The 27,866-nt window shown below is 44.2% G+C and overlaps 2 protein-coding genes across 3 annotated transcripts; one reads left to right on the top strand and one right to left on the bottom strand.

Annotated features, from left to right (window-relative positions):
- Positions 1–333: 333 nt before the first annotated feature.
- Positions 334–16,958, bottom strand: LOC129824819 (denticleless protein homolog). 2 transcript variants are annotated; one of them, XM_055884321.1, is made up of 15 exons: positions 16,782–16,958; positions 10,307–10,432; positions 10,107–10,199; positions 8,404–8,465; positions 8,171–8,291; positions 7,747–7,812; positions 7,173–7,288; positions 6,988–7,061; positions 6,618–6,721; positions 6,236–6,340; positions 4,876–4,988; positions 4,640–4,729; positions 3,173–3,311; positions 2,250–2,908; positions 334–2,116 (listed from the first exon to the last, which is right to left on the bottom strand). In XM_055884321.1, exons 2-15 carry the CDS (start codon positions 10,347–10,349, stop codon positions 2,051–2,053), a joined length of 1,851 nt encoding a protein of 616 aa, XP_055740296.1. In that variant the 5' UTR covers positions 10,350–10,432; positions 16,782–16,958; the 3' UTR covers positions 334–2,050. The 2 variants fall into 2 exon arrangements, with proteins under 2 accessions (XP_055740296.1, XP_055740295.1); XM_055884320.1 differs by lacking the exon at positions 16,782–16,958 and adding an exon at positions 10,792–10,960.
- On the top strand, positions 11,045–27,457 carry LOC129824818 (integrator complex subunit 7-like). The gene is made up of 20 exons (XM_055884319.1): positions 11,045–11,239; positions 11,579–11,708; positions 11,902–12,048; positions 12,392–12,529; positions 12,730–12,776; positions 13,103–13,302; positions 13,835–13,957; positions 15,596–15,713; positions 16,057–16,191; positions 16,501–16,598; positions 16,821–17,060; positions 17,416–17,553; positions 18,087–18,293; positions 24,798–24,992; positions 25,226–25,329; positions 25,445–25,513; positions 25,746–25,878; positions 26,088–26,186; positions 26,383–26,571; positions 26,862–27,457. The coding sequence occupies exons 1-20, from the start codon at positions 11,146–11,148 to the stop codon at positions 27,171–27,173; spliced, it is 2,916 nt and encodes a 971-aa protein (XP_055740294.1). The 5' UTR covers positions 11,045–11,145; the 3' UTR covers positions 27,174–27,457.
- Positions 27,458–27,866: the final 409 nt, after the last annotated feature.

The following is a 27,866-nucleotide window of genomic DNA, read 5'->3' as shown; positions in this document are numbered from 1 at the left end:
TAACTTTTAATTTACAAGTATTGTTGTCTAGGGACATACTTTCTGCAATATCTAAATATTTTGTAGTGAAATCTGACATACTTCTCTAGTACTAATTCCAGTCCCATGGTCAATTCATGAATTGTAGCGTGACAGCTAATTATTCAGTATGGGGAGCCAACACTGGAATTCAAACTTGTGCAGGCATGACATGAACGGTGTAGGGTGAAGAATTTCACCCACTAATGGTTAAGGTTAGGGGAGGAAAAGGTGATCCTAGATCTGTACCACTCCAAAGTTGTATGCCAAGGTGATGGTATTTAATCAATGAAAAGTTCAGAAAGACACAGCAACTTTGGCTAAAGTCAGTTTATACAAGCAATAATCATATACACAAACTAAATACACATTCACACAACTTATACAATATCTCGTACAAATTAATAAACTGATGGCAGAAATCCACACCAAGTATACAAAGTTAATGTACAAAATAAAGACACGAGAAGAGGAATCTCTCAAAAGTTTGTCTTCTATGTTGAGTTAACACCCTCTTTTAAGGATACGCAATATTGTACCCATTGAGGATTTGAAGGTTAAGAATCAACCCACATATATACAATACCAGTGAAAAGTTGACACACCTGCTCATTTCTTATTATTCTACAATGTAGAAAATAGTAAAAATAGAGAAGACATCAATACTATGAAATAACACATATGGAATCATGTAGTAACCAAAAAAGTGTTCAACAAAAAGATCAAGTCCATATTATGGCAAGAGCAGCTCAAATAAGCAAAAATAAACAGTCCATCATTACTGTAAGACATGGTCAGTCAATCCTGTGAAAATTAAGAAATATGAATAACCATCCAGCACTATGATGAAACTGGCTCTCATGAGGACAGCCACAGTAAAGGAAAACCCAGAGTTACCTCTGCTGCAGAAGATAAGATCATTAGAGTTACTAGCCTCAGAAATTGACAATATCCTGCACTCAGATTGCAGCCCAAATAAATGAGTCAGAGTTCAAGTAACAGACACATCAACTGTTCAGAGGAGACCACGTAACATCAGGCCTTCATGGTCAAATTGCTGCTGAAAAAAAAAACACTACTAAAGGACACCAATAAGAAGAGACTTGCTTGGGCCAAGAAACACGAGCAATGGACATTAGACCGGTGGAAATCAGTCCTTTAGTTTGATGAGTCCAAATTTGAGATTTTTGGTTCCAACTTCAATGTCTTTGTGAGATGCAGAGTAGGTGAACAGATGATCTCCGCATGTGTGGTTCCCACCGTGAAGTGGGTGGTGTGATAGTGTGGTGGTGCTTTGCTGGTGACACTATCACACCACCCACTTCACGGTGGGAACCACACATGCGGAGATCATCCACAGCATTCGGCAGTGATACGCCATCCCATCTGGTTTGCGCTTAGTGGGACAATCATTTGTTTTTCAACAGGACAATGACCAAACACACCCCCAGGCTGTGTAAGGGCTATTTGACCAATACGGAGAGTGATGGAGTGCTGCATCAGATGGCCTGGCCTCCACAAATCACCCGACCTCAACCCAATTGAGATGGTTTGGGATGAGTGAAGGAAAAGCAGCCAACATTTGCTCAGCATGAGGGAAATCCTTCAAGACTGTTGAAAAAGCAGTCCAGGTGACTACCTCATGAAGCTTCTTGAGAATGCCAAGAGTGCAAAGCTGTCGTCAAGGCAAAGTGTGGCTACTTTGAAGAATCTCAAATGTATTTTGATTTGCTAAACACTTTTTTGGTTACTATATGATTCCATGTGTTATTTCATAGTTTTGATGTTTTTACTATTATTATACAATGTAGAAAATAGTAGAAAGAAAGAAAGAAAAAATAATAATAATAATTGAATGAGCAGGTGTGTCCAAACTTGACTGATACTGTATAAATGTATATTTAAAAAATAGATCTCGGTTGAACAGTGATCCCAATTAAAATACAGAATATCTATATATTGTAGGAGCATCAAAGGATTTTGCACGCTCTCTCTCTCTCAGCACTGAGAGTACAATTTCAATCCAAGCTGATTACTCCGAAGTCTTTTGCTGGAAGTAGGAGGATATTTTCTGCATGGATCGTGGTGAGCGCATTGCCTGAGAGAGAAGAGAAAGATAAATGACAACAGGTACCATATTATGCAGTTAGAGCCATCAGTGTTTGTTCTACATTGGGAGCCAATCCTGGTCATACTGTAACATCACTAATTTCAGGTCAACTTGTACATACCGGTGAGGTGGGCATCCTGCCATCTCGCCTCTTGCAGGCACTGGGGCTTCTGGGAATGCTGCTGGTGTTTCCCACACCTTTCATCAGCCTCTGGCTCATCACTGACAACCAATCTGCCCCACCTGGAAAGTGGTTCTCCTTGTCTGCCTGTGTGGATGGGTCCTCCACCTGGAGGTCCGCTCCTCCCCAGGCCTCACTCCTCTCTGTGCCCGCCTGAGGTGGCTTCTGGCTGGGGCAGCACATGCCTGCCAGTCCCCGGCTGCTCTTGGCTGCGAGGTAGAGCTCCGTAACGCAGTTGCACTCCCCTGCACCTTTGCAGCCCCCTGCTGCCCCACAGTCAGCCGTCTCCAGTCGGCGCTTGGCCCTCCTCCCCGAGGGAGCAGTACCGGTTGTGCTCTGGGGGCTGAGCACCGTGTGGAGAGGAGAGATGACCTGTTCCCAAGGAGACATAGGGGTTCGGGAAAACCAGTTCCTGATGGAGGAGGATGTTTTCTGGCATAGGAGGGTGGCCTTAGCACCCTGGGCCTGAAGAGTGGAGGTGCTGGAGGGTAGAGGTACATCGGCTCTACCTTGGGCGCAGGCGGCAGGCTGGGGGGAGGACAGGGCCCCCAGACTCCCTGCCTGGGGACTCGTGGCGGACTCCACGTGGTTCAAAGGCCCTTAGAGAAAGAAACAGAGTTTCAATTTCAATCCAAAGAGTGCCCCTTGTTCAAGAAGCATTGGAGATAGTCATCTCTCTTATCGTTTGGCTACGCAGACCAGTAAAAACAATTAAGGATGTTAACCACTGCAATGGATACAAAATTCCAGATATTCCCCATCTTCATCAGGCCATTTTATTAATGTCCTATCCAATTCTCTCATTGATCAGAATGTCATGTACCCTCTCTCTGCTGATAAATAGCAGCAGTAGCGGTACTCACTTGGAATGGACACGGTGGTGGCAGGTTTGGGACATGCCCAGCCCACCAGATTGGCCTCTCCAACAGAGGACTTTGCTCCACCCGTCCCCCGGTCCAGACGCCAGATCCGTACGGTGTTGTCGTCAGAGCAGGAAGCAATCTGGCAAGACAGAGCATGATATTACACAGGGCCCCAATCTGCACCTCACCTAGCCTGGTTAAGCCAGACTGAATGCTGCACACATTGTTTCAATGGTGAACGCAGCTTTCAGTCTGGTCTACCTAGGCTACAAACCTACACCTCCTCCTGACCACTTCAACTATCACAACTCTGTTTTATGGCAAAGGCACACAATTTACAACGTAAACATTTGCTCCACGGACACAAAATGGATCTAAAAGCAGCACAAAAGGTGTATTTCTTGGAAGCAACAGGGTGAGCGTTCTCAAATCCCATCACCGTCGGACGCGATGGGACAGCTTATAGGGAGGTCGGAGACCTGGCAGTGTGGTGCCAGGACAACAACCTCTCCCGCAACGTGAGCAAGACAAAAAAAAGAGCTGATCGTGGACTGCAGGAAAAGGCGGGCCGAACAGGCCCCCATTAACATCGACGGGTCTGTAGTGGAGCGGGTGGAGAGTTTCAAGTGCCTTGGTGTCCACATCACCAAGACAGTCATGAAGAGGACACAACACCACCTTTCCCCCCTCAGGAGACTGAAAAGATGTGGCATGGGTCCCCAGATCCTCAAAAACTTCTACAGCTGCACCATCGAGGGCATCCTGACCAGTTCCATCACCGCCTGGTATGGCAACTGCTCAGCATTTGACCGTAAGACATTAGAGGGTAGTGCGTACGGCCTAGTACAATACTGGGGCCAAGCCTCCTGCCATCCAGGACCTATATAATATGCAGTGTCAGAGGAAAGCCCCAAAAATTGTCAGAGACTCCAGTCACCCAAGTCATAGACTTTTCTCTCTGCTACCACACAGGACCAAAAGGCTCCTTAACAGCTTCTACCCCCAAGCCATAAGACTGCTGAACAATTAATCAAATGGCCGCCGGACTATTTACATTGACCACCCCCCCCCCTCTCCATTTGTATTGTACACTGCTGCTACTCGCTGTTTATTATCTATGCATAGTCACTTCACCCCTACTTACATGTACAAATTACCTCGACTAACCTGTACCCTCGCACATTGATTCGGTATCAGTACCCCTCTGTATTTAGCCTTTTTATCGTGTTATTTTTTACTTTAGTTTATTCAGTAAAAATGTTCTTAATGCTTCTTGAACTGCACTGTTAGGTAAGGGCTTGTAAGTAAGCAGTTCACGGTAAGGTCTATTGGTAAGGTCTACGGTAAGGTCTACTTGTTGTATTCGGCACTTGTGACAAAGTTTGATTTGATACGAATAACATTCCAAACACAAACCATCTGAAATCATGCTGGCTATGTGAACATAGACAAAATCTTAGATCTCACCTTTGTGAAATCTGTTGGGCACCACGCTACAGAGGTCACTTCCTGGTTATGGCCTTGAAGCATCATAGGAGCCTGCTTTGGGTCGGAGATCTGAAATAGGAGGTTAAGACACATTATAAAATGCATGGACATAAGAGTTATTAAATAGTCAAAGCATGTTCATTTGTCAGCAATCGTCCATCAGTCTGCTTTTCAAAGGTTTTCACTGGATTGGGTAAATCTAAACGTCAGCTCACCTTCCAGATGTATGTATGATGGTCACTTGAGCCACTAGCCAGGAACTGGTCGTCTGGGCTAACAGTGGACTTGACGTAAAACGAGGAGTTGAGGTGACCAGCGAAGACTGCCACTGCAAAAGAAAGACAAGTTAGAACAGAAATAAAATGTGCACATAACCAGACATTGAAACCACCAGAACAACATTTCAGTTGTTCAGAGTACACAAAAAGTGGTCAACATAACTAAACAAATATCCTCCTGAGGAGCAGGGCTCAACTCTAAACAATTTTTGTGCCCAAGTTGAAAAAAAAGTAGGTGCACACAAAGAAATGTAGGAGCGCAATGAAAAATATTTGCAATATTAAAGATAGAATCCTTCATTTTTCTAGGTGCAATGGTGCTCCCAAATAAAAATTCCAGGTCACACAGCAAAATATTTCGGCACATATGCATGTAAAATGGTTACACTGTAGAGCCCTGCTGAGGAGACGCTCCAGTCTACACACATATTACTTCCTGTTCGGTCAAGGGACTGGTCACATTGTAAGTTAGAGCCCCCCGGGCTACATTCTTGACTAATGACAGAATAAAGACCCCACACCCAGCAGTGCAGCACCCAGTCTCAGCTAGTGGGTACAAATACCAGGGTGGCGTTCATTAGGCACCGAACAGTAGACAGCGGAGTAAAACAGGGAGGGGCTACATTGACTTGTCCAATAAGAACCGCACGTTTGCTTTCCACTAACTTTAAAAAAAAAAAACATTTCCTTTGCATGTCCTAATGAACACATCCCAGGCTTAGATGACTCATTAAGAACACAAACACTGAGGTATTTCTCATCTCTGTCAGACAGTCTCCTGTACCCACCCTGTCTGTTTAACAACCTCTGGGCCATTGTATGGTATTAAATCGTCTTTACGTGCCTGGCACGTTTTATTTTTATTCATTTTATCAGGTAAGTTGACTGAGAACACATTCTCATTTACAGCAATGACCTGGGGAATAGTTTCAGGGGAGAGGAGACGTTAGCCAAATGATAGTAGCCAAATTCATTATGACGGTGTTGGAACATGCAGTTCAACTAGCTATTTCAGCAAATAAATCTTCCCAAAGTATGGCATTTTTGCCTATCTGACAGCTTCCCATAAATCAAATAGCTTCAACTGTACAGTAGTGTGCAGCCCCACCTGGTGGAAAACAGTGGCAGTGACATAAAACAATTTAATGGCATGCAGGAGCTTAATGTGAATGGATGGGAGACGATACAAACGCATTAAAGTAACTTGCCATAAAACAAAGTCATGGGCTGAATGCAGTCCTGCTTTTGATGGGCGTGGCCATAGAAATAGAATGACATGCAGAAGGCATTTGTTTACCTGGAGTGGTTTTCAATCCACTGACGTTGAACATGTAGATGTTGTCGTCGATGCAGTTGGAGAACAAGTTGGAGCCGGTGGAGTCCAACACCATCCCCGAGTAACCTACCCAGAGAACACAGGTCAGGTCCTACACTTATGCTACTCCATGAAACAAACACTTTTTTTATTTTACATTTTTAAACAACCCGTTTGAATACTTGAAAACAGCTTCCTTCATTCCTTTACAGAATTCACTGATCTTACTACAGTTGGCTAGATGAAAGGACGAGTTCCAGACAGTAGCTTCACCAATCCAGTAATATCTTATAAGTGATTAGCCTATTCCAAGGAAGGAAGGATACAATTATCAAGAATTTGAGTCATGTTTGAGAAAACCCACCTAGTTTCCGTGTGCTGGAGCCTGGGTACGGGTACACCTGGAGTGGTGTGGGGTCGTGGTTGTAGGCAGTGTAGTTTTTCCGAAGGTCCCACGTCTTGATTACCCTGGTTAAAAGGAAAAACATCACATTCGAAAGTAAGAATCGCTCTTTGTGGTGCTGGCTTCACATACATCCCTATGACAGTCATCTAGATTTTTAATAAGCTTGTCACACCATCGTGCCAATCCAAACCATACTGGCTCAGATGTTATCCTTTCAATGTCCTTTCCAGCAACTGTGTCGGATACGTGAACTGGCCAGCGCAGTACTTAACCAGAGCAGGGCAGCACTGCTCAGTACCATTAAAGTGTTACACATCAGATGTCTTACCCATCAACAGCTCCTGAAGAGATGAGGGTGTGTGCATCACGGAACAGCACCACGGTGACACTCTGCTGGGAGTCCTACAAGACATGGAGAACAGATTTCAGATTTGCTCTTAATATCCCAGTCCCTAACTGTAATCAGTATGAAGTAAACAATAAATCTGACACTAGATCGGTTTTACTACTAACCACAGAGGGGGACATGCCGCGTGTGCCTGGGCGTCTCTTCTTCGCGTTAGAGGGTGTGTTTCTATCCATCTTATTGTGAGCCCCGCTGATCTGCTTCACCTGCCTGTAGAATCCATCTGAAGGGAAAACAAACACCACGACCCACTCAATCTCTCGTAGATAGACGCACATAACTGGTATCGTAGCGTCTGACAACAGTCTGCAACAACTAACAAGGAACTTTGTTCCGGTGCACAGATTTTCTTGTGACTGATCACTTTGACAAATTAGGATTTTGAATTTCTGAAGGGGACATTTGGCCCATAGACTTGCCCGTAACGTGCAAGGGTGGGGGTGGGGGGGGCTCACCGTTCTACTTGCAGTCCCTATTCTAGATTCTTTTAACACGTCTCAGCCTAGAACTTAATAGAGCATTAGGCACAATTACCCAAGATTTTAGTCCTGGCTTTACTCACTGAAAAATTCAAACTTTTGAAAGATTTAAGATCCAAAATATGCAACACCTAACCTAGCGATTTCAAACATACTGTTTACACTAAAGAAAAACGGTAATCACTTTCATATCTGTCCTTACCTTTTTTGCTGCACCTGGTGTCCCAGACCATAATATTCCCATCTCGGCCCCCAGTACAGAACACAGCTGTTGGAGAAGAGAGAAGTTAGCATGGTTACTAAGAAGTTTTCGGACACAAACAACAAAGTGTGCCGTGGCCTAAAAAGCACAGGTGCCCCTGGGGAAAAACAGAAACTCTGCATTAACTGTTTAAGGAGTTTTGTTCTCAGTAGATGAACTGTCAAGCTGTTCTGTGATGATGCCTATAATAAAAAACCTTTTAGGCATGGGTATACACACACATGAGAAATCTGAAAGACCACACACTCAAAGCTGTGTCTCTGCATTCAGGAAACAGTCTTAAAAATATATATATATATATTTTTTATGTATCATGCGCTGCCGCTCTAGGACAATAAAGTTATTGAATTGATATGAAAATGACCTTTCTCCTGCTGTGTGAATGCAACCGACTTGAGGCTGCACTGGTGCCCCTTGAAGCTGCCAAGGAGTTCCCCCGATGTCACGTCCCACAGCTTGGCCATCTGATCACCTGATGCAGTCACCTGAAGGAAATACACAACATTTTATCATGCATCTTCTAACACGTCTATAGAAAGTAGTAGTCTGAACACTGTGTGTAATGTGAAACAATCAGGGAAAACTTATCCTACTCACCAAGCTAGCCTCCCCTGGCACCCAAGCAACGTCAAAGACAGCATTCTCGTGCGCCATCCATTCTATGGAATAGCAAAATAAAGTTTATACCCCAATTGGCATCTGATGACAATTAATGAGTTAGGGTCCTAAAACAAGGCGAGCTAGGCTGGAGATTCAGAGAGCTGCAATGGCTAGTCACAACCAGTGTTGTGTCTCACAACCTTGAGTTTATTTTATTTTTACAGGGACAGTGCACATTAATCAACGATTCAGTAAAAGTGCCGGTTTTAGCCAGCCGGCTAATTTTCAACCGCAGTCCCTGGGCAGGTTATTAAAAACAATTACAATATAAACAATCATTGAGCAGTGAGCACACGCAGAGCAACATAGGACAAGCAAGACATAGCAACATTGGACAAGCAAGACGTAGCATACAGACAGAGCAACATAGGACAAAAAGCAACATAGAACAAAAAGCAGCAAGACAAAATTCATAAAAGCAACAAAGTGTTTCCACACCTCACAAGCTACAGACAACAGGGAAAGCGGCAATACACAGCTAGGGATTATGTTCACAAATCTGATTGACCTTTGTCAATGTCTTCATGCATTTTGTGAAAGTGTGATATGTGGTGCAGTTATGTGTGTCTGATGGCAGTGTATTCCAGACATGGGAAGCTCTCAGAGAAAGCGGATTTACTAAAGATGCTTTTCCTTAAGGGAACTAACAGTCACCTCTCATGGCAGACCTTGTGGATCTGCTGCCATATGTTTGGGTTTTCTGTTTAACAAAAATACTGAGTGGAGGGGGAGCCAGGCCATTTAGGATCTTGAATACAAGACATGCGTCGGTGTATTGCACAAGATTTTCCCAACTCAGGAGCTCATGCTTTCTGAGGAAGTAACAGTGATGATGGCTATTGGGCTTCCTATCAAGCACTTTGAGAGCCTGTTTGTAGACAGACTGAATACGTTTTAATGTTGTGCAGCAAGCTTGGGCCCAACTAGTCAAGCAGTATGTTAAGTGGGGGAGTACCATAGATTTGAAGTACAGTTTTGTTACCTCTGTAGTCCAACAATTTCGTATAAATCGGAAATTAGCTAGGTTGAATTTGGTTCTGAATTACCTTTTTCACATGCTTTTTAAAAGAGAGGTTGGAATCAAGTATGATGCCAAGGTACTTAAAATCAGATACCACCTGGAGCTTCTCCCCTGACACATAGACATCTGGCTCAGTAGCATCTGTTGCCCTCTTTGTGAAGAACATGCAAACAGGTTTTTTTCACATTGAGATGCAAACACAAGTCACTCTGTCATCTGAACCATTACAGTAGTGAGTTCTTGTGCAACTTGTTGTTTGCACATATATCACTGTATCATCTGCAAACATTTGAACTTTAGACCCAGTACAGACAGAAGGTAGATCATTAATGTACAGGCTGAACAGGAGGGGCCCCAGTATTGACCCTTGGGTCACGCCCACATCATAGCTAAGTGTGGGCGACAGCTCATTGCTCACTCTGACACACTGAGTTCTGCCTTCAAGGTAGGATTTCATCCATCTCAAGGCATCGGGGAAAAAGTTGAACTTGGACAATTTTCCTAGGCGGTCAGCATAATACGGTTGCATTATCATATCAACTGTTGTCTCAGCCCAAAAAACAAGATGCTTGAGTTACTCGGTTGGTCATGTGGTTTTGCCACTCAGGTGATAAGTTACCTTTCAGGACTGGACTCTGTCTGTTATCTGTGTTGTAGAGCCTCAAGACACCCTCCTCGTTGGCCACAGCAAATACACTCTGCAACCCTCGAGCTAAAACGCCAGGAAAATAAATGGTTAACAGAAGAAAACAGGACATCGGGACAGTGGTCCATAGTTAACGCACTCATAGGCATACAGTAGAGTACTTCCTGTATTACCTGTAGAGAAGGCGCATCCAAAAGGCGGCACGGCTAACCCCATGTTCCCGTATGAGATGTGTTCATCATGCCGTGCACACTGGTAGCCGTCCAGCAGAGAGGACAACGGGTACTTTGGGCTGAGGTCTGGTGGAGAAGAGGAAACAACAAATACAACCACTATGAAACATGCAGCAAAAACTGTGCATGAAACGTGCAGCAAAAACTGTGCATGAAACGTGCAGCAAAAACAGTGTGTGATATCCATCCCCAGGAACCGCCAAGTTCCTCCTTAGTTAGTTGTTAACGCTAGCCACTTCCCCACAACAATATCCATCCATTAGCATCACAAAATGGCCAGCCTAGCAGCCAACAATGCTGAAGTAACCACAGCTGAGCTAGTTACCTAGCTAACTAGCTAACTAGGTATAGCCAAATATCTTTCTCATTGTTCTATCTGTGCTATAGCTGCCTAGCAAAATTACTGTCAACATTAACATTCTTACCATTTCGCCTCCGTTTACGGACTCCTCTGTCAACAATGGAGCGAAAAAGCATTTCTATAACTCAGCCGAAGCCAGACGATTTTTTAAAACTATTTCTATTCGTCAGAGCAATTCCTGTGCTGTGATCTTCTGTTTGTTTCTCCACTTTCCCGCGAACTAATGAACTGAAAGAAGAGACGAATATCCCGCTAAATTTACGACGCGCTCGCTGATTAGTCGGAAATGTCATACTTCCTGTATTACGTCACTTCATACCTCTGGGCCGAACGGAACATGTTTGCTATATCCGGTGGTTGAACTAATACTTTAAAAGATAACATACAGTTGTTTCACGTGAAGTCTAAAATATAAACAATGTCGCTTTCTACTGCACGGTCATTCTTGTCAGAGGCCGGTTATGGGGAACAAGAATTGGACGCAAATTCAGCTCTCATGGAGTTGGACAAAGGTGTGTAGTTAGCCGGCTAGCAACAAGCTAGGTGTCTAGCCATTTGTTATCTGTATCAATGCGAAACTTGCTTAACATTTGAAACAACTGTTCTGTGTCATGTATCCCCGGAAGTTAATGCATTCAAGGGCACATTTGTTAGCTACAATTAAAATAACAAGAAAGCTAGCTTAGTAGCGAACGCTAGGTTTTCGCCTCAGTGACGAGCAAACTTTAACTACATTCAGACGTTTGTCAGTTAGGCATATGGCTACAGAGGATTGAACTAAAGTTGGCCTTCCAGATCTGTATACACTAATACATCTAAATGTTTGACTGAGTTTCTGTCATTTGTTACAGGTTTGCGGTCTGGGAAGCTTGGGGAACAATGTGAAGCAGTGGTCCTCTTCCCCAAACTCTTCCAGAAGTACCCTTTCCCCATCCTCATCAACTCTGCTTTTCTGAAACTGGCAGACATCTTCAGGCTTGGGTACAGAGAATTGTGACATTTCAACTAGACATTACTCTGCAAAATCATAAATGCACTTTTCACTTGTCGTTACTGATATGTATTAAAATGCATAAACCTCTGCCTCAGAATCGTTCCAAGGCAGCTAACCAGATTGAGTTTTGACCGTATTGTCCTCCTACTGTAATAAATAAACATACCTCCCCTCTTTCAGGAACAACTTTCTGCGCCTCTGTGTGTTGAAGGTGACTCAACAGAGCGAGAAGCACCTGGAGAAGATCCTTAACGTGGACGAGTTTGTCAAGAGGGTCTTCTCTGTCATCCACAGCAATGACCCTGTGGCCAGAGCCATCACTCTCAGGTGCCATAGCGTGCACTTCTCTTTCCATTTAGGGTTTGATGATATATTATGATGGTGGTTAAATCCACATTCCACACTGGCTGTGTTGCAGATTTGCATGGTGGTCATCGTTAGTCTCAAATTTCAGACAACTGATTCAGAAATATTACATACCTACAACAATGTGAATTTAAAAAAATATGGTAGAGGATAGGTTGTCATTGCATGAGAAACCTCACTGATTCCAAAGAAAATGTGATACATACACCATAGAAGACCAAGCTTTTATTTTTCTTTGTAAAGACTCAATCATCTTTATTTACATGATTTCTAATTCTCTGTGTTTTGTTCTGTTTTTTTTAAGGATGCTTGGCAGTTTGGCCACTATCATCCCGGAAAGGAAGAATGCCCATCACAGCGTTCACCAAAGTCTGGACTCTCATGACAACGTCGAAGTAGAGGCAGCCATTTTTGCATCGGCCTGCTTCTCTGCACAGTCGAAGTAAGTGGGTCTCTGTTTGAGATAAGTTTCAATGTGGTCTGTTGTCTGTCTGAACTGTCATGATTTTAACTTGGCTTAATTCCTTGCAAACTGTTGATATATTGTTTTGTTCTATGCCCCATCCAGGAAAGAGGAATAATTATGTATTCAGTGTCTGACTCATTGAACATGTTCTGTTCTTTGTCCCTTTCAATCTGCAGAGACTTTGCAGCCGGGATTTGCAACAAAATCAGTGAAATGATTCAAGGTAACATAATGTCTCTAGTATCATGTGAACATCTTGTGCAGAATCATATTACATTCTGTGAAATTTGTGTTTAGTTATATACAAGCAACTGAACAAGCACATTGGTGGTGTTGTAGAGAAGAAAAGGCCATGCAATTCCTTTTTAAATAAAACATCCAGGGTCATGTTCATTAGTCTACACTGTAGCAAAAACATTTTGCAACAAACAAATGCAAGCATTTTGTTATTGGGTTTCTGAGCTTTTTCTTCCATTTCGTGCCAACTGAACATTACCCAGTTGATCTCCCACTGGGCCGTGCTATCACTACGCTCTTCTTCCTCTCCAGGTCTGGACACCCCAGTGGACCTGAAACTGAAGCTGATCCCTATGCTGCAGCACATGCACCACAATGCCAGCCTGGCCTCTAGCAGCCGAGAGCTGCTGCAGCAGCTGGTCACCTCCTACCCCTCCACCCCCATGGTCATTGTCACCCTGCACACCTTCACCCAGCTGGCCGCCTCCTCGCTCATTGACATCCCCAAACAGGTAGCTATAGTAACAGACACTAGGGGATAACTAAGGTGACGTGGCTGGTGTGCAAGCTGATATTACATTTTCAAATTGGTTAAAATTAAGTTTAAGGTCAGTTTTAGATTTTGGCTAGTTGTGCTGTCAATGGGATGCTGGTCAGGAAAATCCTCATAGTCTCTCCCCGGACACTAATGGACATTAGAATCCCATTGGTACACAACTCAGACAATTTTTGGCAGCTGGACCCTATTTGGTATGACAGTTGACACCACAGCACAGACTGTTTTGCATTTCATCCAAACCAATCATACAAACAGATCTCCACGTGTAGAATTTGAGTGACAAGTGACTTGTTAATATCACCTGCAATTCTGAAGCCCAGATGACAGCAAAGCTTAGCGACAGTGGAGATTGCTAATGCAGATGCATACTGTGGCATCCACCCAGGCTATAAAATCTAAATTCCTCTCCTGAGCACAAGAATCTGAGAGATCTGTAGGCTTTGAATAATGTTTAATGGCTAGTCTCTTTCCCCCACTGTCTGCAGTTACAGCTGCTTCTCCAATATCTGAAGGAGGACCCCAGGAAAGCAGTCAAAAGATTGGCTATCCAGGACTTGAAGCTCCTGGCTAAAAAAGCCCCCCATCTCTGGAACAGAGAAAACACTCAGGTGGGGTCTTATGTCCCACACGTATAGTACCAGTCAAAAGTTTGTACACACCTACTCATTCAAGGGTTTTTCTACATTGTAGAATAATAGTGAAGACATCAAAACTATGAAATAACACACATGGAACCATGTAGTAACCAAAAAGTGTTAAACAAATCAAAATATATTTGAGATTCTTCAAAGTAGGTGCCCTTTGCCTTGATGACAGCTTTGCACACGCTTGGCATTCTCAAACAGCTTCACCTGGAATGCTTTTCAGTCTTGAAGGAGTTCCCACATATGCTGAGCACTTGTTGGCTGCTTTTCCTTCACTCTGCTGTCCAACTCATCCCAAACCATCAACTGGTTTAAGGTTGGGTGATTGTGGAGTCCAAGTCATCTGATGCAGCACTCCATCACTCTCCTTCTTGGTCAAATAGCCCTTACACAGCCTGGAGGTGTGTTGGGTCATAATCCCACTAAGCGCAAACCAGATGGGATGGCGTATCACTGCATAATGCTTTGGTAGCCATGCTGGTTGTGTGCCTTGAATTTTAAATTAATCACCAACAGTGTCACCAGCAAAGCACCATCACATCACCTTCTCCATTCTTCACGGTGGGAACCACACATGCGGAAATCTTCTGTTCACTTACTCTGCGTCTCACAAAAACAAGGCGGTTGGAACCAAAAATCTCAAATTTGGACTCAGACTAAAGGACAGATTTCCACCGGTCTAATATCCATTACTTGTGTTTCTTGGCCCAAGCAAGTCTCTTCTTCTTATTGGGGTCCTTTAGTAGTGGTTTCTTTGCAGCAATTCAATGAAGGCCTGATTCACGCAGTCTCCTCTGAACAGTTGATGTGTCTGTTACTTGAACTCTGAAGTATTTATTTGGGCTGCAATTTCTGAGGCTGGTAACTCTAATGAACTTATCCTCTGCAGCAGAGGTAACTCTGCGTCTTCCTTTCCTGTGGCGGTCCTCATGAGAGCCAGTTTCATTATAGCGCTGGATGGTTTTTGTGACTGCACTTGAAGAAACTTTGTAAGTTCTTGACATTTTCTGGATTGACTGACCTTCATGTTTTAAAGTATTGATAGAATGTCATTCCTTTTTGCGTATTTGAGATGTTTTTGCCATAATATAGACTTGGTCTTTTACCAAATAGGGCTATCTTCTGTATACCACCCATACCTTGTCACAACACAACTGATTGGCTCAAATGCATTAAGAAGGAAATAAATACCACAAATGAACTATTAACAAGGCACACCTGTTAATTTAAATGCATTCCAGGTGGCTACCTTATGAAGCTGGTTGAGAGAATGCCAAGATCGTGCAAAGCTGTCATCAAGGCAAAGGGTGGATACTTTGAAGAATATTCACTATATTTTGATTCGTTTAACACTTTTTTTGGTTACTACATGATTTTATATGTGTTATTTCATGACTATTATTCTACAATGTAGAAAATAGTAAAAATAAAGAATCCAAACTTGACTGGTAATGTACCTGCAAATTATTCCTCCATAATCAAACTGCAAGTAGGGAATTATCATTCATTGGGTATTTTGAGGATAATCCATGTTTTCATGATACTGTGTTAATTTATTTTTGTTGCAGTGCATTAAATAAATGGTTATTCCTCTGTGTGTAGACCCTGTGTGAGTGTGCCTTGAGTAGCCCTTACAACAGCCTGAAGCTGGGCATGCTGTCTGTTCTCTCAACCCTCTCTGGAACCATCGCCATCAAACAGTACTTCAACCCTGGAACAGGTACAGTATAATGCAATATTGCCTGACTTTCAGTACAGGCAATCGTAAGAAACACATTTACTTTCAATTAAAACAATGTTTTTCTTAAGTTTAACCATGCATCGCTTTAAGCTCTTGGCCCACGTTCAAAATATGTCTCGGCGTACGAGTGCTAATCTAGGATCGGGTGCAATTTGTCCATAGAATCTTATTCATATGATCAAAAAGGCAAAACTGATCCTATATCAGCACTCCCACTCTGAGACTCTTTGTGATTACGGGCCTTGTGATGTTGGGAACAATCAGTTAAGTACTCAAGTTGGGTTTAGAACTTCCCAAAACATTCCTCGTTTCTACCCCTCAGGTGGCGCTTCCGCCCCTCCCCGGCTCACTGACCTGGTTAAGCTGGTGCAGGAATGCTGTTACCACAGCAACCTGGCCGTCGCTGCCCATGGAGTCACTGTGCTCGCTAACATCGCTATTTCATGTCCAGAGAAAGGTGGGCACTGGGTATAGGGTACCACTTAGTGGCATTTGATGTCCTCTCACTCATCTTTCATTAGCTACCTGACCATCACAGGACTTCACAGGCATTTTAAAATGGGGCTTACCTTAGAAAAACTTCCAGTAGTGGACTAATTCATGCTAAAAAAGGGTTCAAACGCCTTCACAGATTACCTGTACAGTATTTGGGGTTTTCAGCAATACAATTACAGCTCATCCATTTCATTAACTGCAGTGTTTTGTTCTTTGCAAAAAACAATGTTTTATGCTTGCACTGATTTATTGTCCTGCTTTCCCTCCCCAGACATGATGCAGCTGGAACAGGACACCGTGATGGGGTTGGAGTCTCTGCTGGTGCTCTGCAGTCAGGATGACAGCCCCAGAGCTCAGGCCACACTCAAAGTGGGTAGCACCCAGGACCCAAATGTCTATACATTACTCGTACAGTGAGGGGAAAAGATGCTTGGCTTACTCGGTAGTCGTATAAACGGCCATATGAACGCTGTAATTAACTGTTAGTTTATAGATAGGTTTACAAATCTGTAATAAACAGTTATAACACCTTTGTTGTAATTGTGTACTCACTCTTTTCCTCACTCCGTGTGTTTCCCTCTCACTCCCCAGACGGCTCTCACGTCATTGGTCCAGCTGCTGAAGAGTCGCCCCCACCTCAGCCAATCAGCGGTGGAGTTCCTGCTGTGCCAGCTGCACTTGGCCCACGACCCCTCCCGCGTGCTGATGTGCCATGCCCTGGCGGCCATCGCCACTCAGTTGCCTGTGCTAGGAGAGGGCATGCTGGGGGATCTTGTGGATCTCTACCGGGTGGCCAGCCACTCGTCCACTGACAAGCAGCAGGAGCTCCTGGTGAGAGATAACAAAACCCTAATACTAACTGTCGTAGGGGACTAATAAAGTTGAAATGAAATGCATTTGTTTGTTTTTTACCACACAATTTAACCTTAAGAAAATTGCCTGAAATGCATTTGGGCAAATTATTTTGAAAATTACATTAATGGTCTTTCAATGACCGTACCTATTTTTGAAAAGAAACACAGTGGAAGCTAAGCAGTGAGAACAGATTCTGGCTCCCATATGTCATAATGGTCTCTGATAAATGCTCTGTGTGATGTATTGTTTAACGCTGTTCTCCAATCATGAATCCCACCTACTGGATACTGACATCTGGTTTGTGTTATCACCTCCCCTCTGCTCCCCGCAGGTTTCCTTGGCGACGGTGGTGTTTGTGGCTAGCCAGTCGTCCCTGTCGGCAGAGGTGAAGACTGTGATCAAGCAGCAGCTGGAGAACGTGGCCAACGGCTGGACGGTGTACTGTATAGCCCGGCAGGCCTCGCGCATGGTGAGTTTCTAGTCTGCGGGAAGTAAAGATTTATTAAATCTGGCACATTTGCAGAAATGTTGATACCTGCATTGTCCCTGTCAAATTCACCTAATAAAATAAAGCAGGCACTTGTAGTCTACATCTCTCTGAAGTAAGTCCATGTAAAGATGAAAGCATAAAGCACATGTATAAGCTTCCTGTTGAAGGATTGTCCCCATAGACATATACTGTGATATGTATAGGGAATATCCGTGCTGCACTCATTTAGGTTGGAATCCTAAATGCCCACGCTTAACTTGGCACTCGCCTAAATCATGCATTGATGTCAATGACAGACTTTTGTGAAAACTCGAATAACACGCGCAGATCTCAAGTTAGGATTCAGGCCTTAGTCATTAGTCACTGATGCCTTGCCTCAACACAGTATTTGGAAACATTTAGAAAAAGCTTAGATATTAGTCTAGAAGCATTTCCACCCTACTGTCCTGACCTGTGTGATTTGTTTGCCAGCCTGCCTCCATAACATCTCGTCTGGACCTCTGTCCTCGTAGGGTTGCCATGAGTTCTCCAGCGAGTTGTACCAGAGCTTGCGGACACGCGTGGCCTCCGAGCACTTCTACTTCTGGCTCAATAGTCTGAAGGAGTTCTCCCAGGCCGAGCAGTGTCTGAACGGCCTGGAGGACGGAGACTACAGCGCCGCCATGACGGCCATCGCCGAGGCTCTGCGCTCCTACCAGAAGGGCATCGCCTCCCTCACGGTCAGTGACTGGCCACCTGCTTATAGGAAGGCAACGGATCCATTTATAATCAACTGAATTGCCCCTATTGTAGGTTTCAATACGGCAGGTGTTAGTGGTTAGAGCGTAGGGCCAGTAACCGAAAGGTTGTCAGCTCGGGATTCGATTTAGCAAGGTAAAAATCTGTCGTTTTGCCCCTGATCAAATCAAATTTCAAATCAAATGTATTTATATAGCCCTTCGTACATCAGCTGATATCTCAAAGTGATGTACAGAAACCCAGCCTAAAACCCCAAACAGCAAGCAATGCAGGTGTAGAAGCACGGTGGCTAGGAATAACTCCCTAGGAAGAAACCTAGAGAGGAACCAGGCTATGAGGGGTGGCCAGTCCTCTTCTGGCTGTGCCGGGTGGAGATTATAACAGAACTATGCCAAGATGTTCAAAAATGTTCATAAGTGACAAGCATGGTCAAATAATAATAATCACAGTAGTTGTCGAGGGTGCAGCACCTCAGGAGTAAATGTCAGTTGGCTTTTCATAGAGAGTTGAAAACAGCAGGTCTGGGACAGGTAGCACGTCCGGTGAACAGGTCAGGGTTCCATAGCCGCAGGCAGAACAGTTGAAACTGGAGCAGCAGCACGGCCAGGTGGACTGGGGACAGCAAGGAGTCATCATGCCAGGTCGTCCTGAGGCATGGTCCTCCGAGAGAGAGAATTAGAGAGAGCATACTTAAATTCACACAGGACACTGGATAAGACAGGAGAAGTACTCCAGATATAACAAACTGACCCTAGCCCCCCGACACAAACTACTGCAGCATAAATACTGGAGGCTGAGAGAGGAGTGGTCAGGAGACACTGTGGCAGCATCCGATGATACCCCCGGACAGGGCCAAACAGGAAAGATATAACCCCACCCACTTTGCCAAAGCACAGCCCCCACACCACTAGAGGGATGTCTTCAACCACCAACTTACCATCCTGAGACAAGGCCGAGTATAGCCCACAAAGATCTCCGCCACGGCACAACCCAAGGGGGGGGGCGCCAACACAGACAGGAAGATCACGTCAATGACTCAACCCACTCGAGTGACGCACCCCTCCTAGGGACGGCATGAAAGAGCACCAGTAAGCCAGTGACTCAGCCCCTGTAATAGGGTTAGAGGCAGAGAATCCCAGTGGAGAGAGGTGAACCAGCCAGGCAGAGACAGCGAGGGCGGTTCGTTGCTCCAGAGCCTTTGCGTTCACCTTCACACTCCTGGGCCAGACTACACTCAATCATAAGAGATGAGTCTTCAGTAAAGACTTAAAAGTTGAGACCGAGTCTGCGTCTCTCACATGGGTAGGCAGACCATTCCATAAAAATGGAGCTCTATAGGAGAAAGCCCTGCCTCCAGCTGTTTGCTTAGAAATTCTAGGGACGATTAGGAGGCCTGCGTCTTGTGACTGTAGCGTACGTGTAGGTATGTACAGCAGGACCAAATCGGAAAGATGGGTAGGAGCAAGCTCATGTAATGCTTTGTAGGTTAGCAGTAAAACCTTGAAATCAGCCCTTGCCTTAACAGGAAGCCAGTGTAGGGAGGCTAGCACTGGAGTAATATGATCAAATTCTTTGGTTCTAGTCAGGATTCTAGCAGCTGTATTTAGCACTAACTGAAGTTTATTTAGTGCTTTATCCGGGTAGCCGGAAAGTAGAGCATTGTAGTAGTCTAACCTAGAAGTAACAAAACCATGGATTACTTTTTCTGCATCATTTTTGGACAGAAAATTTCTGATTTTTGCAATGTTACGTAGATGGAAAAAAGCTGTCCTTGAAACAGTCTTGATATGTTCGTCAAAAGAGAGATCAGGGTCCAGAGTAACGCCGAGGTCCTTCACAGTTTTATTTGAGACGACTTTACAACAATCAAGATGAATTGTCAGATTCAACAGAAGATCTTTGTTTCTTGGGACCTAGAACAAGCATCTCTGTTTTGTCAGAGTTGAAAAGTAGAACGTTTGTAGACATCCACTTCCTTATGTCTGAAACACAGGCTTCTAGCGAGGGCAAGTTTGGGGCTTCACCATGTTTCATTGAAATGTACAGCTGTGTGTCATCTGCATAGCAGTGAAAGTTAACATTATGCTTTCGAATGACATCCCCAAGAGGTAAAATATATAGTGAAAACAATAGTGGTCCTAAAACGGAACCTTGAGGAACACCGAAATGTACAGTTGATTTGTCAGAGGACAAACCATTCACAGAGACAAACTGATATCTTCCCGACAGATAAGATCTAAACCAGGCCAGAACTTGTCCGTGTAGACCAATTTGGGTTTCCAATCTCTCCAAAAGAATGTGGTGATCGATGGTATCAAAGGCAGCACTAAGGTCTAGTAGCACGAGGACAGATGCAGAGCCTCGGTCTGACGCCATTAAAAGGTCATTTACCACCTTCACAAGTGCAGTCTCAGTGCTATGATAGGGTCTAATACCAGACTGAAGCATTTCGTATACATTGTTTGTCTTCGGGAAGGCAGTGAGTTGCTGCGCAACATCTTTTTCAATTTTTTTTGAGAGGAATGGAAGATTCGATATAGGCCGATAGTTTTCTATATTTTCTGTGTCAAGGTTTGGCATTTTCAAGAGAGGCTTTATTACTGCCACTTTTTTTAGTGAGTTTGGTACACATCCGGTGGATAGAGAGCTGTTTATTATGTTCAACATAGGAGGGCCAAGCACATGAAGCAGCTCTAAGTAGTTTAGTTGGAATAGGGTCCAGTATGCAGCTTGAAGGTTTAGAGGCCATTGTGTCTCCCGGGTGGCGCAGTGGTCTAGGGCACTGAATCGCAGTGCTAGCTGCGCCACCAGAGTCTCTGGGTTCGCGCCCAGGCTCTGTCGCAGCCGGCTGCAACCGGGAGGTCCGTGGGGCGACGCACAATTGGCATAGCGTCGTCTGAGTTAGGGAGGGTTTGGCCGGTAGGGATATCCTTGTCTCAGTATGTAAAATGTAATGAAATGTAAAAAAAGTAATAAAATGTATGCACTCTACTGTAAGTCGCTCTGGATAAGAGCGTCTGCTAAATGACTAAAATGTAAAATGTAGATATAGTACTAAAACACTTAAGTGTCTCTCTTGATCCTAGGTCCTGGCAGAGTTGTGCAGACTCAGGACAGCTGAGGAATACGCAGATTTAAAAAGAAGTCCGTAATTTGCTTTCTAATGATCATGATCTTTTCCTCAAAGAAGTTCATAAATTTATTACTGCTGAAGTGAAAGCCATCCTCACTTGGGGAATGCTGCTTTTTAGTTAGCTTTGCAACAGTTTCAAAAATATATTTTGGATTGTTCTTATTTTCCTCGATTAAGTTGGAAAAATAGGATGATCGAGCAGCAGTGAGGGCTCTTTGATACTGCACGGTACTGTCTTTCCAAGCTAGTCGGAAGACTTACAGTTTGGTGTGGTGCCATTTCCGTTCCAATTTTCTGGAAGCTTGCTTCAGAGCTCGGGTATTTTCTGTATACTTGGGAGCTAGTTTCTTATGACAAATGTTATTAGCGGTGCAGCTGCATCTAGGGTATTGCGCAAGGTTAAATTGAGTTCCTCAGTTAGGTGGTTAACTGATTTTTGTCCTCTGACGTCCTTGGGTAGGCAGAAGGAGTCTGGAAGGGCATCAAGGAATCTTTGTGTTGTCTGAGAATTTATAGCACGACTTTTGATGCTCCTTGGTTGGGGTCTGAGCAGATTATTTGTTGTGTTTGCAAACGTAATAAAATGGTGGTCCGATAGTCCAGGATTATGAGGAAAAACATTAAGATCTACAACATTTATTCCATGGGACAAAACTAGGTCCAGAGTATGACTGTGGCAGTGAGTAGGTCCAGAGACATGTTGGACAAAACCCACTGAGTTGATGATGGCTCCGAAAGCCTTTTGAAGTGGGTCTGTGGAATTTTCCATGTGAATATTAAAATCACCAAATATGAATATTATCTGCTATGACTACAAGGTCCGATAGGAATTCAGGGAACTCTGTGAGGAACGCTGTATATGGCCCAGGAGGCCTGTAAACAGTAGCTATAAAAAGTGATTGAGTAGGCTGCATAGATTTCATGACTAGAAGCTCAAAAGACAAAAACATACTTTTTTTTTTGTAAATTGATATTTGCTATCGGAAATGTTAGCAATACCTCCGCCTTTGCGAGATGCACGGGTGATATGGTCACTAGTGTAACCAGGTGAGGCCTCTTAACACAGTAAATTCATCAGGCTTAAGCCATGTTTCAGTCAGGCCAATCACATCAAGATTATGATCAGTGATTAGTTCATTGACTATAACTGCCTTTGAAGTGAGGGATCTAACATTTAAGTAGCCCTATTTTGAGATGTGAGGTATCACGATCTCTTTCAATAATGGCAAGAATGGAGGTCTTTATCCTAGTGAGATTGCTAAGGCGAACACCGCCATGTTTAGTTTTGCCCAACCTAGGACGGGGCACAGACACGGTCTCAATGGGGATAGCTGAGCTGGCTACACTGACTATGCTAGTGGCAGACTCCGCTAAGCTGGCTAACAGCCTGCTGCCTGGCCTGCACCCTATCTCATTGTGGAGCTAGGGGAGTTAGAGCCCTGTCTATGTTCGTAGATAAGATGAGCGCACCTCTCCAGCTAGGATGGAGTCCGTCACTCCTTAACCTGCCAAGCTTGGTCCTGTTTGTGGGTGGGTCCCAGAAAGAGGGACAATTATCTACAAATTCTATCTTTTGGGAGGGGCAGAAAACAGTTTTCAACCAGCGATTGAGTTGAGACTCTGTAGAGCTCATCACTCCCCCGAACTGGGAGGGGGCCGGAGACAATTACTCGATGCCGACACATCTTTCTAGCTGATTTACACGCTGAAGCTATGTTGCGCTTGGTGACTTTTGACTGTTTCATCCTAACATCGTTGGTGCCGACGTGGATAACAATATCTCTATACTCGCCAGTTTTAGCTTTAGCCAGCACCATCTTTAGATTAGCCTTAACGTCGGTAGCCCTGCCCCCTGGTAAACAGTATATGATCGCTGGATGATTCGTTTTAAGTCTAATACTGCGGGTAATGGAGTCGCCAATGACTAGGGTTTTCAATTTGTCAGAGCTAATGGTGGGAAGCTTCGGCGTCTCAGACCCCGTAACGGGAGGAGTAGAGACAAGAGAAGGCTCGGCCTCCGACTCGTTGCTTAATTAATGGGGATAACCGGTTGAAAGTTTGAATGAGCGACACCGGTTGAGCATTCCTTCAGCATTTCCTGCCAGAAGCCATGAGAAAATTGTCCGGCTGCGGGGACTGTGCGAGGGGATTTATACTACTATCTGTACTTACTGGTGGCACAGACGCTGTTTCATCCTTTCCTACAATGAAATTACCCTTGCCTAACGATTGCGTCTGAAGCTGGGCTTGTAGCACAGCTATCCTCACCGTAAGGCGATCGTTCTCCTGTATATTATGAGTACAGCGACTGCAAGTAGAAGGCATCATGTTAATGTTACTACTTAGCTTCGGCTGTTGGCGGTCCTGACGAACCATGTCCAGATAAAGGGTCCGGAGTGAAAAGGTTGAATGAAAAAAAAAAAAAAAAAAAAAAAAAGTTGAGGGAAAAACTAAAAATATAAACGGTAATTAAAAAGTAAAAACCGTAAAGTTGTCAGGTAGCAAAGTAAGGTTGGCAACAAAACGCACAGCAACACGTCTGCAAGTTCAAGAGGAAGTGACGAGCAGAGTAACAAGGCAGTTAACCCACTGTTCCTAGGCCGTAATTGTAAATAAGAATTTGTTCTTAACTGACTTGCCTAGTTAAATGAAAATACAACAGGGTTGCAGTCGATTCACTCCATTCCGGAAGTGAATTGAAATTCTATTTCATGAGTTGAAAATGTTTCCAGTCGTGAATTGGATTTCAATTAACTTTGTGAATTGACTGAAATTTTATTTTACCGTTATTTTACCAGGTAAGTTGACTGAGAACACGTTCTCATTTGCAGCAACGACCTGGGGAATAGTTACAGGGGAGAGGAGGGGGATGAATGAGCCAATTGTAAACTGGGGACACCCCTACTCTTACGATAAGTGCCATGGGATCTTTAATGACCTCAGAGAGTCAGGACACCCGTTTAACGTCCCATCCGAAAGACGGCACCCTACACAGGGCAGTGTCCCCAATCACTGCCCTGGGGCATTGGGATATTTTTTAGACCAGAGGAAAGAGTGCCTCCTACTGGCCCTCCAACACCACTTCCAGCAGCATCTGGTCTCCCATCCAGGGACTGACCAGGACCAACCCTGCTTAGCTTCAGAAGCAAGCCAGCAGTGGTATGCAGGGTGGTATGCTGCTGGCAAATTAATAGTGAATTTACGCCAACCCTGCTGTATTGTTTTTGTGCGCTGTTAAAACCTGTCAGAATCCTTTAGCCAGGTAGTATTGGAGTTCAATGGTTCTTTCCAGTCTGCTTAACTATCCAGTTAATGAGCTAGGTAGTATTGAAAGTCAACTCTCAACCTCTAGGCTGCCAGCACGCCCCTAAGCCCACTGTCGTACCAGTGTGACTTTGTGAAACTGCGCATTGACACGCTCCAGGGCCTGTCCCAGCTCATCTGCACCTGCAACAGCCTGAAGACCAGCCCGCCCCCTGCCATTGCCACCACCATCGCCCTCACCTCAGGCAACGAGCTGCAGCGCTGCGGACGCATCGCCATGCAGGTACAGGGGAAGGGACACTGAGTTCAAATTCTATTTCTGAATGTCAATTCAAAACTATTGAATTCTGATTAAATGTATGGTAGTACTAACATTACTCCATACAGTAAAACCAGGGAGTCCGTCTGTACAGAAGAAGGGGGTTATGAATGGCTGGCTGGATGAACACGGATATCTATTCCATCAATGGATATATAGAAACCTCTTGATCTCTTTATTTTCTTTCTCCAACTCAGATGAGGGTGTCCATGGATGAGTTCCGGAGTCTTGCTGCCCGCTACGCTGACCTGTACCAATCCTCATTTGACGCTGACTCTGCCACCCTCCGTAACGTGGAACTGTATCCTTAAACATAAGAGAACGGACACGCCTTGCCCATCAAATCATTAGTAAAATCTTAGTTAAAACCGCTTCCATTGACAATCCTCTCACATGTCTTTAACTGTTGGCTACAGACAACAACAGAGCTGCTTGCTGGTCTCCCATGTCATCGAGGCTCTGATACTGGACCCACATTCAGCCAGGTAAAGCTTGTTAATATGACTAACAACCTTATTCACTCATTGCTGTGTAATGTTTAGGGGATTATTTTCCTTACAACACCAGAAGCCTAACCTAATATTCCAGGAAGTGTTGTCTTGAAGAGTTTACTATAATCTGGACATTTCAGTTGATTCAATCTGAATTCTACCAAACACATTTTTTGGTGAAAATTCTACTGAAGCAAGTGGGATATCTCTCTGTTCTGCCCTCCAGTTTCCAGGACTATGGGACTCTGGGCTCAGTGCAGACAGAGAGCGAGTATGAGAGGCGGATGATGTCCGTGTTCAACCACGTCCTGGAGGAAGTGGAGGGCCTAAGCAGGAAGCACCCTCCTGTCTCTTACCTGGTGAGGTCATCAAACTACCCAGGGTTGTGTTCATTAGGCACCAAATTAAGAAAATTGACAAACTGTGAAAACCACTACCTGGACTTTTTTTTTTTTTTTTTTCATTACAAAACAGTTTTCAGTTGCTTTCCCTAATTAACCTGTAATGATGCTTCTTCCAGCTGGTCAGTGAATGTGATGACAAAATGCTAACCTATTTGTTTATGTAGCATACAGGTTGTCTATGTGACGCGGTCATAGCTCTGCTCAAGGTCCCACTGTCCTTCCAGAGGTACTTCTTCCAGAAGCTTCAGTCAACCAGTATTAAGGTAACTAACTAATGCAATACAAATACTATTCGGAATACACTACTTTAGCTCAGTTCTTGCTTTAGGAGCCATTTGATGCGTTTGTATTAGGTACACTGTAAAATATATGTACTGTATTAGATTTGCAATAACATTAAGAAGTAGTATTTTGCATTGACATTGATTTAGACTTATTTTACGTTTTTTGCTTTTCCAGCTTGCTCTTTCCCCATCTCCTCGGACCCCGACCGAGCCAATCCCAGTGCAGAACAACCAACAGCTGACTCTGAAGGTGGAGGGCGTGGTGCAGCATGGCTCCACACCCGGACTGTTCCGCAAAATTCAGTCTGTCTGCCTCAACGTCAGCTCCACTCTCCAGAGCAAGACTGGTGGACCCGAATACAAGGTGACTCTTCACCTATCCCACTCCCTGCCCTAGTAGTGATTATTGCAGTGGTTATTTACCTTACACACTACTGGGCTGGTGTTATAAACGGTTGAGGCTGTTGATGGATATCTCATACGCTATTCCTATAAAGTTACAATGTCTCTAGCTACTATGGTTTTAGACCTTTTTTTTTTAGCTTAATTTATACAAAAATTTACAACTCACTGGTTCAGCTTCATTAATTGTATTTGATTAATACAACTCAATACCAAAGTATGTAACCACCAGCATATTTAATTTCCCATCAGATTCCACTGGACAGCAACACCAACGAGATTGAGCAGCGGGTAGAGCCGCACAATGACTACTTCAGCACCCAGTTCCTGCTCAACTTCTCCATCCTGGGCAGCCACACGGTCAACGTGGAGGCCTCAGTTGTGGACGAAAGCGGCATCGAGTGGAAGACCGGGCCCAAGACCACTGTGTCGGTCAAGTCCCTGGAGGACCCTTACGCCCAGCAGCTCCGCCACAACCAGCAGCAGCAGCAACAGGCACAGCAGGCTAGGCCCGAGACGGCCCCGGCCCCCCAGAGGAGTAGTGTATACGCCCGCTTCCAGTGATACCTCTAACCCATTGTGTTGTCCCATAACTTGTTTGTATGTTTCCTTTCCTTCGTCAACGCTCATCTGAAAAGACTTCACTGGAGCAATAGAGGCATGAGCAATGGCTTGGTGAGTTTTCACCCATCATTGTGTTCACCTATCCATTTTTTTAGGTTAGTGGTCACAAAGCTATGGAATGATATAAGTATTAGCACCCCCCACAGGAGGTTTCTTGTCTTGTAGAATTCCCGGTGACTGTTTACTAATATTCTGTCAATTATTAAAGGCCACATTTCATGGAAGTTCTGCAATGTGAGTCTTTGTGTGAGTGTGGCTCAATTGTTGTCATGATATTTAGGGACACTAGGACAAATTCCCATTTTATATTATATCTCTGTACCTTTATTAGCTTTTGATAAAGGCCTTGTATATTGGAAATATAAGTTGTCAGCAAATCTACTTAGTGCAGGTTAGTGCACGAGAATGCAACATTTAGTCATAAAATTCTCCAGGTGGAGGGCTGCACCTCCATTGGGTTCCGCTGACTGTCAGTGAATCTAGTGGTCCATTTCCACTTCCCTTACTCGGTGTGGTTCTAAATAAGACCAGCAGGGGGTGACCAGTGACCATATAGTGAACAGTCTACATTGCAAAACCAAATCAAATGGTAATGATATATGGAAGAATACTTTGCATTATTTCTACAATCTT

Source organism: Salvelinus fontinalis, chromosome 27, assembly GCF_029448725.1.
Source record: "Salvelinus fontinalis isolate EN_2023a chromosome 27, ASM2944872v1, whole genome shotgun sequence".
NCBI lineage: Eukaryota > Metazoa > Chordata > Actinopteri > Salmoniformes > Salmonidae > Salvelinus > Salvelinus fontinalis.
This window is presented reverse-complemented; position numbering and strand designations above follow the sequence as displayed.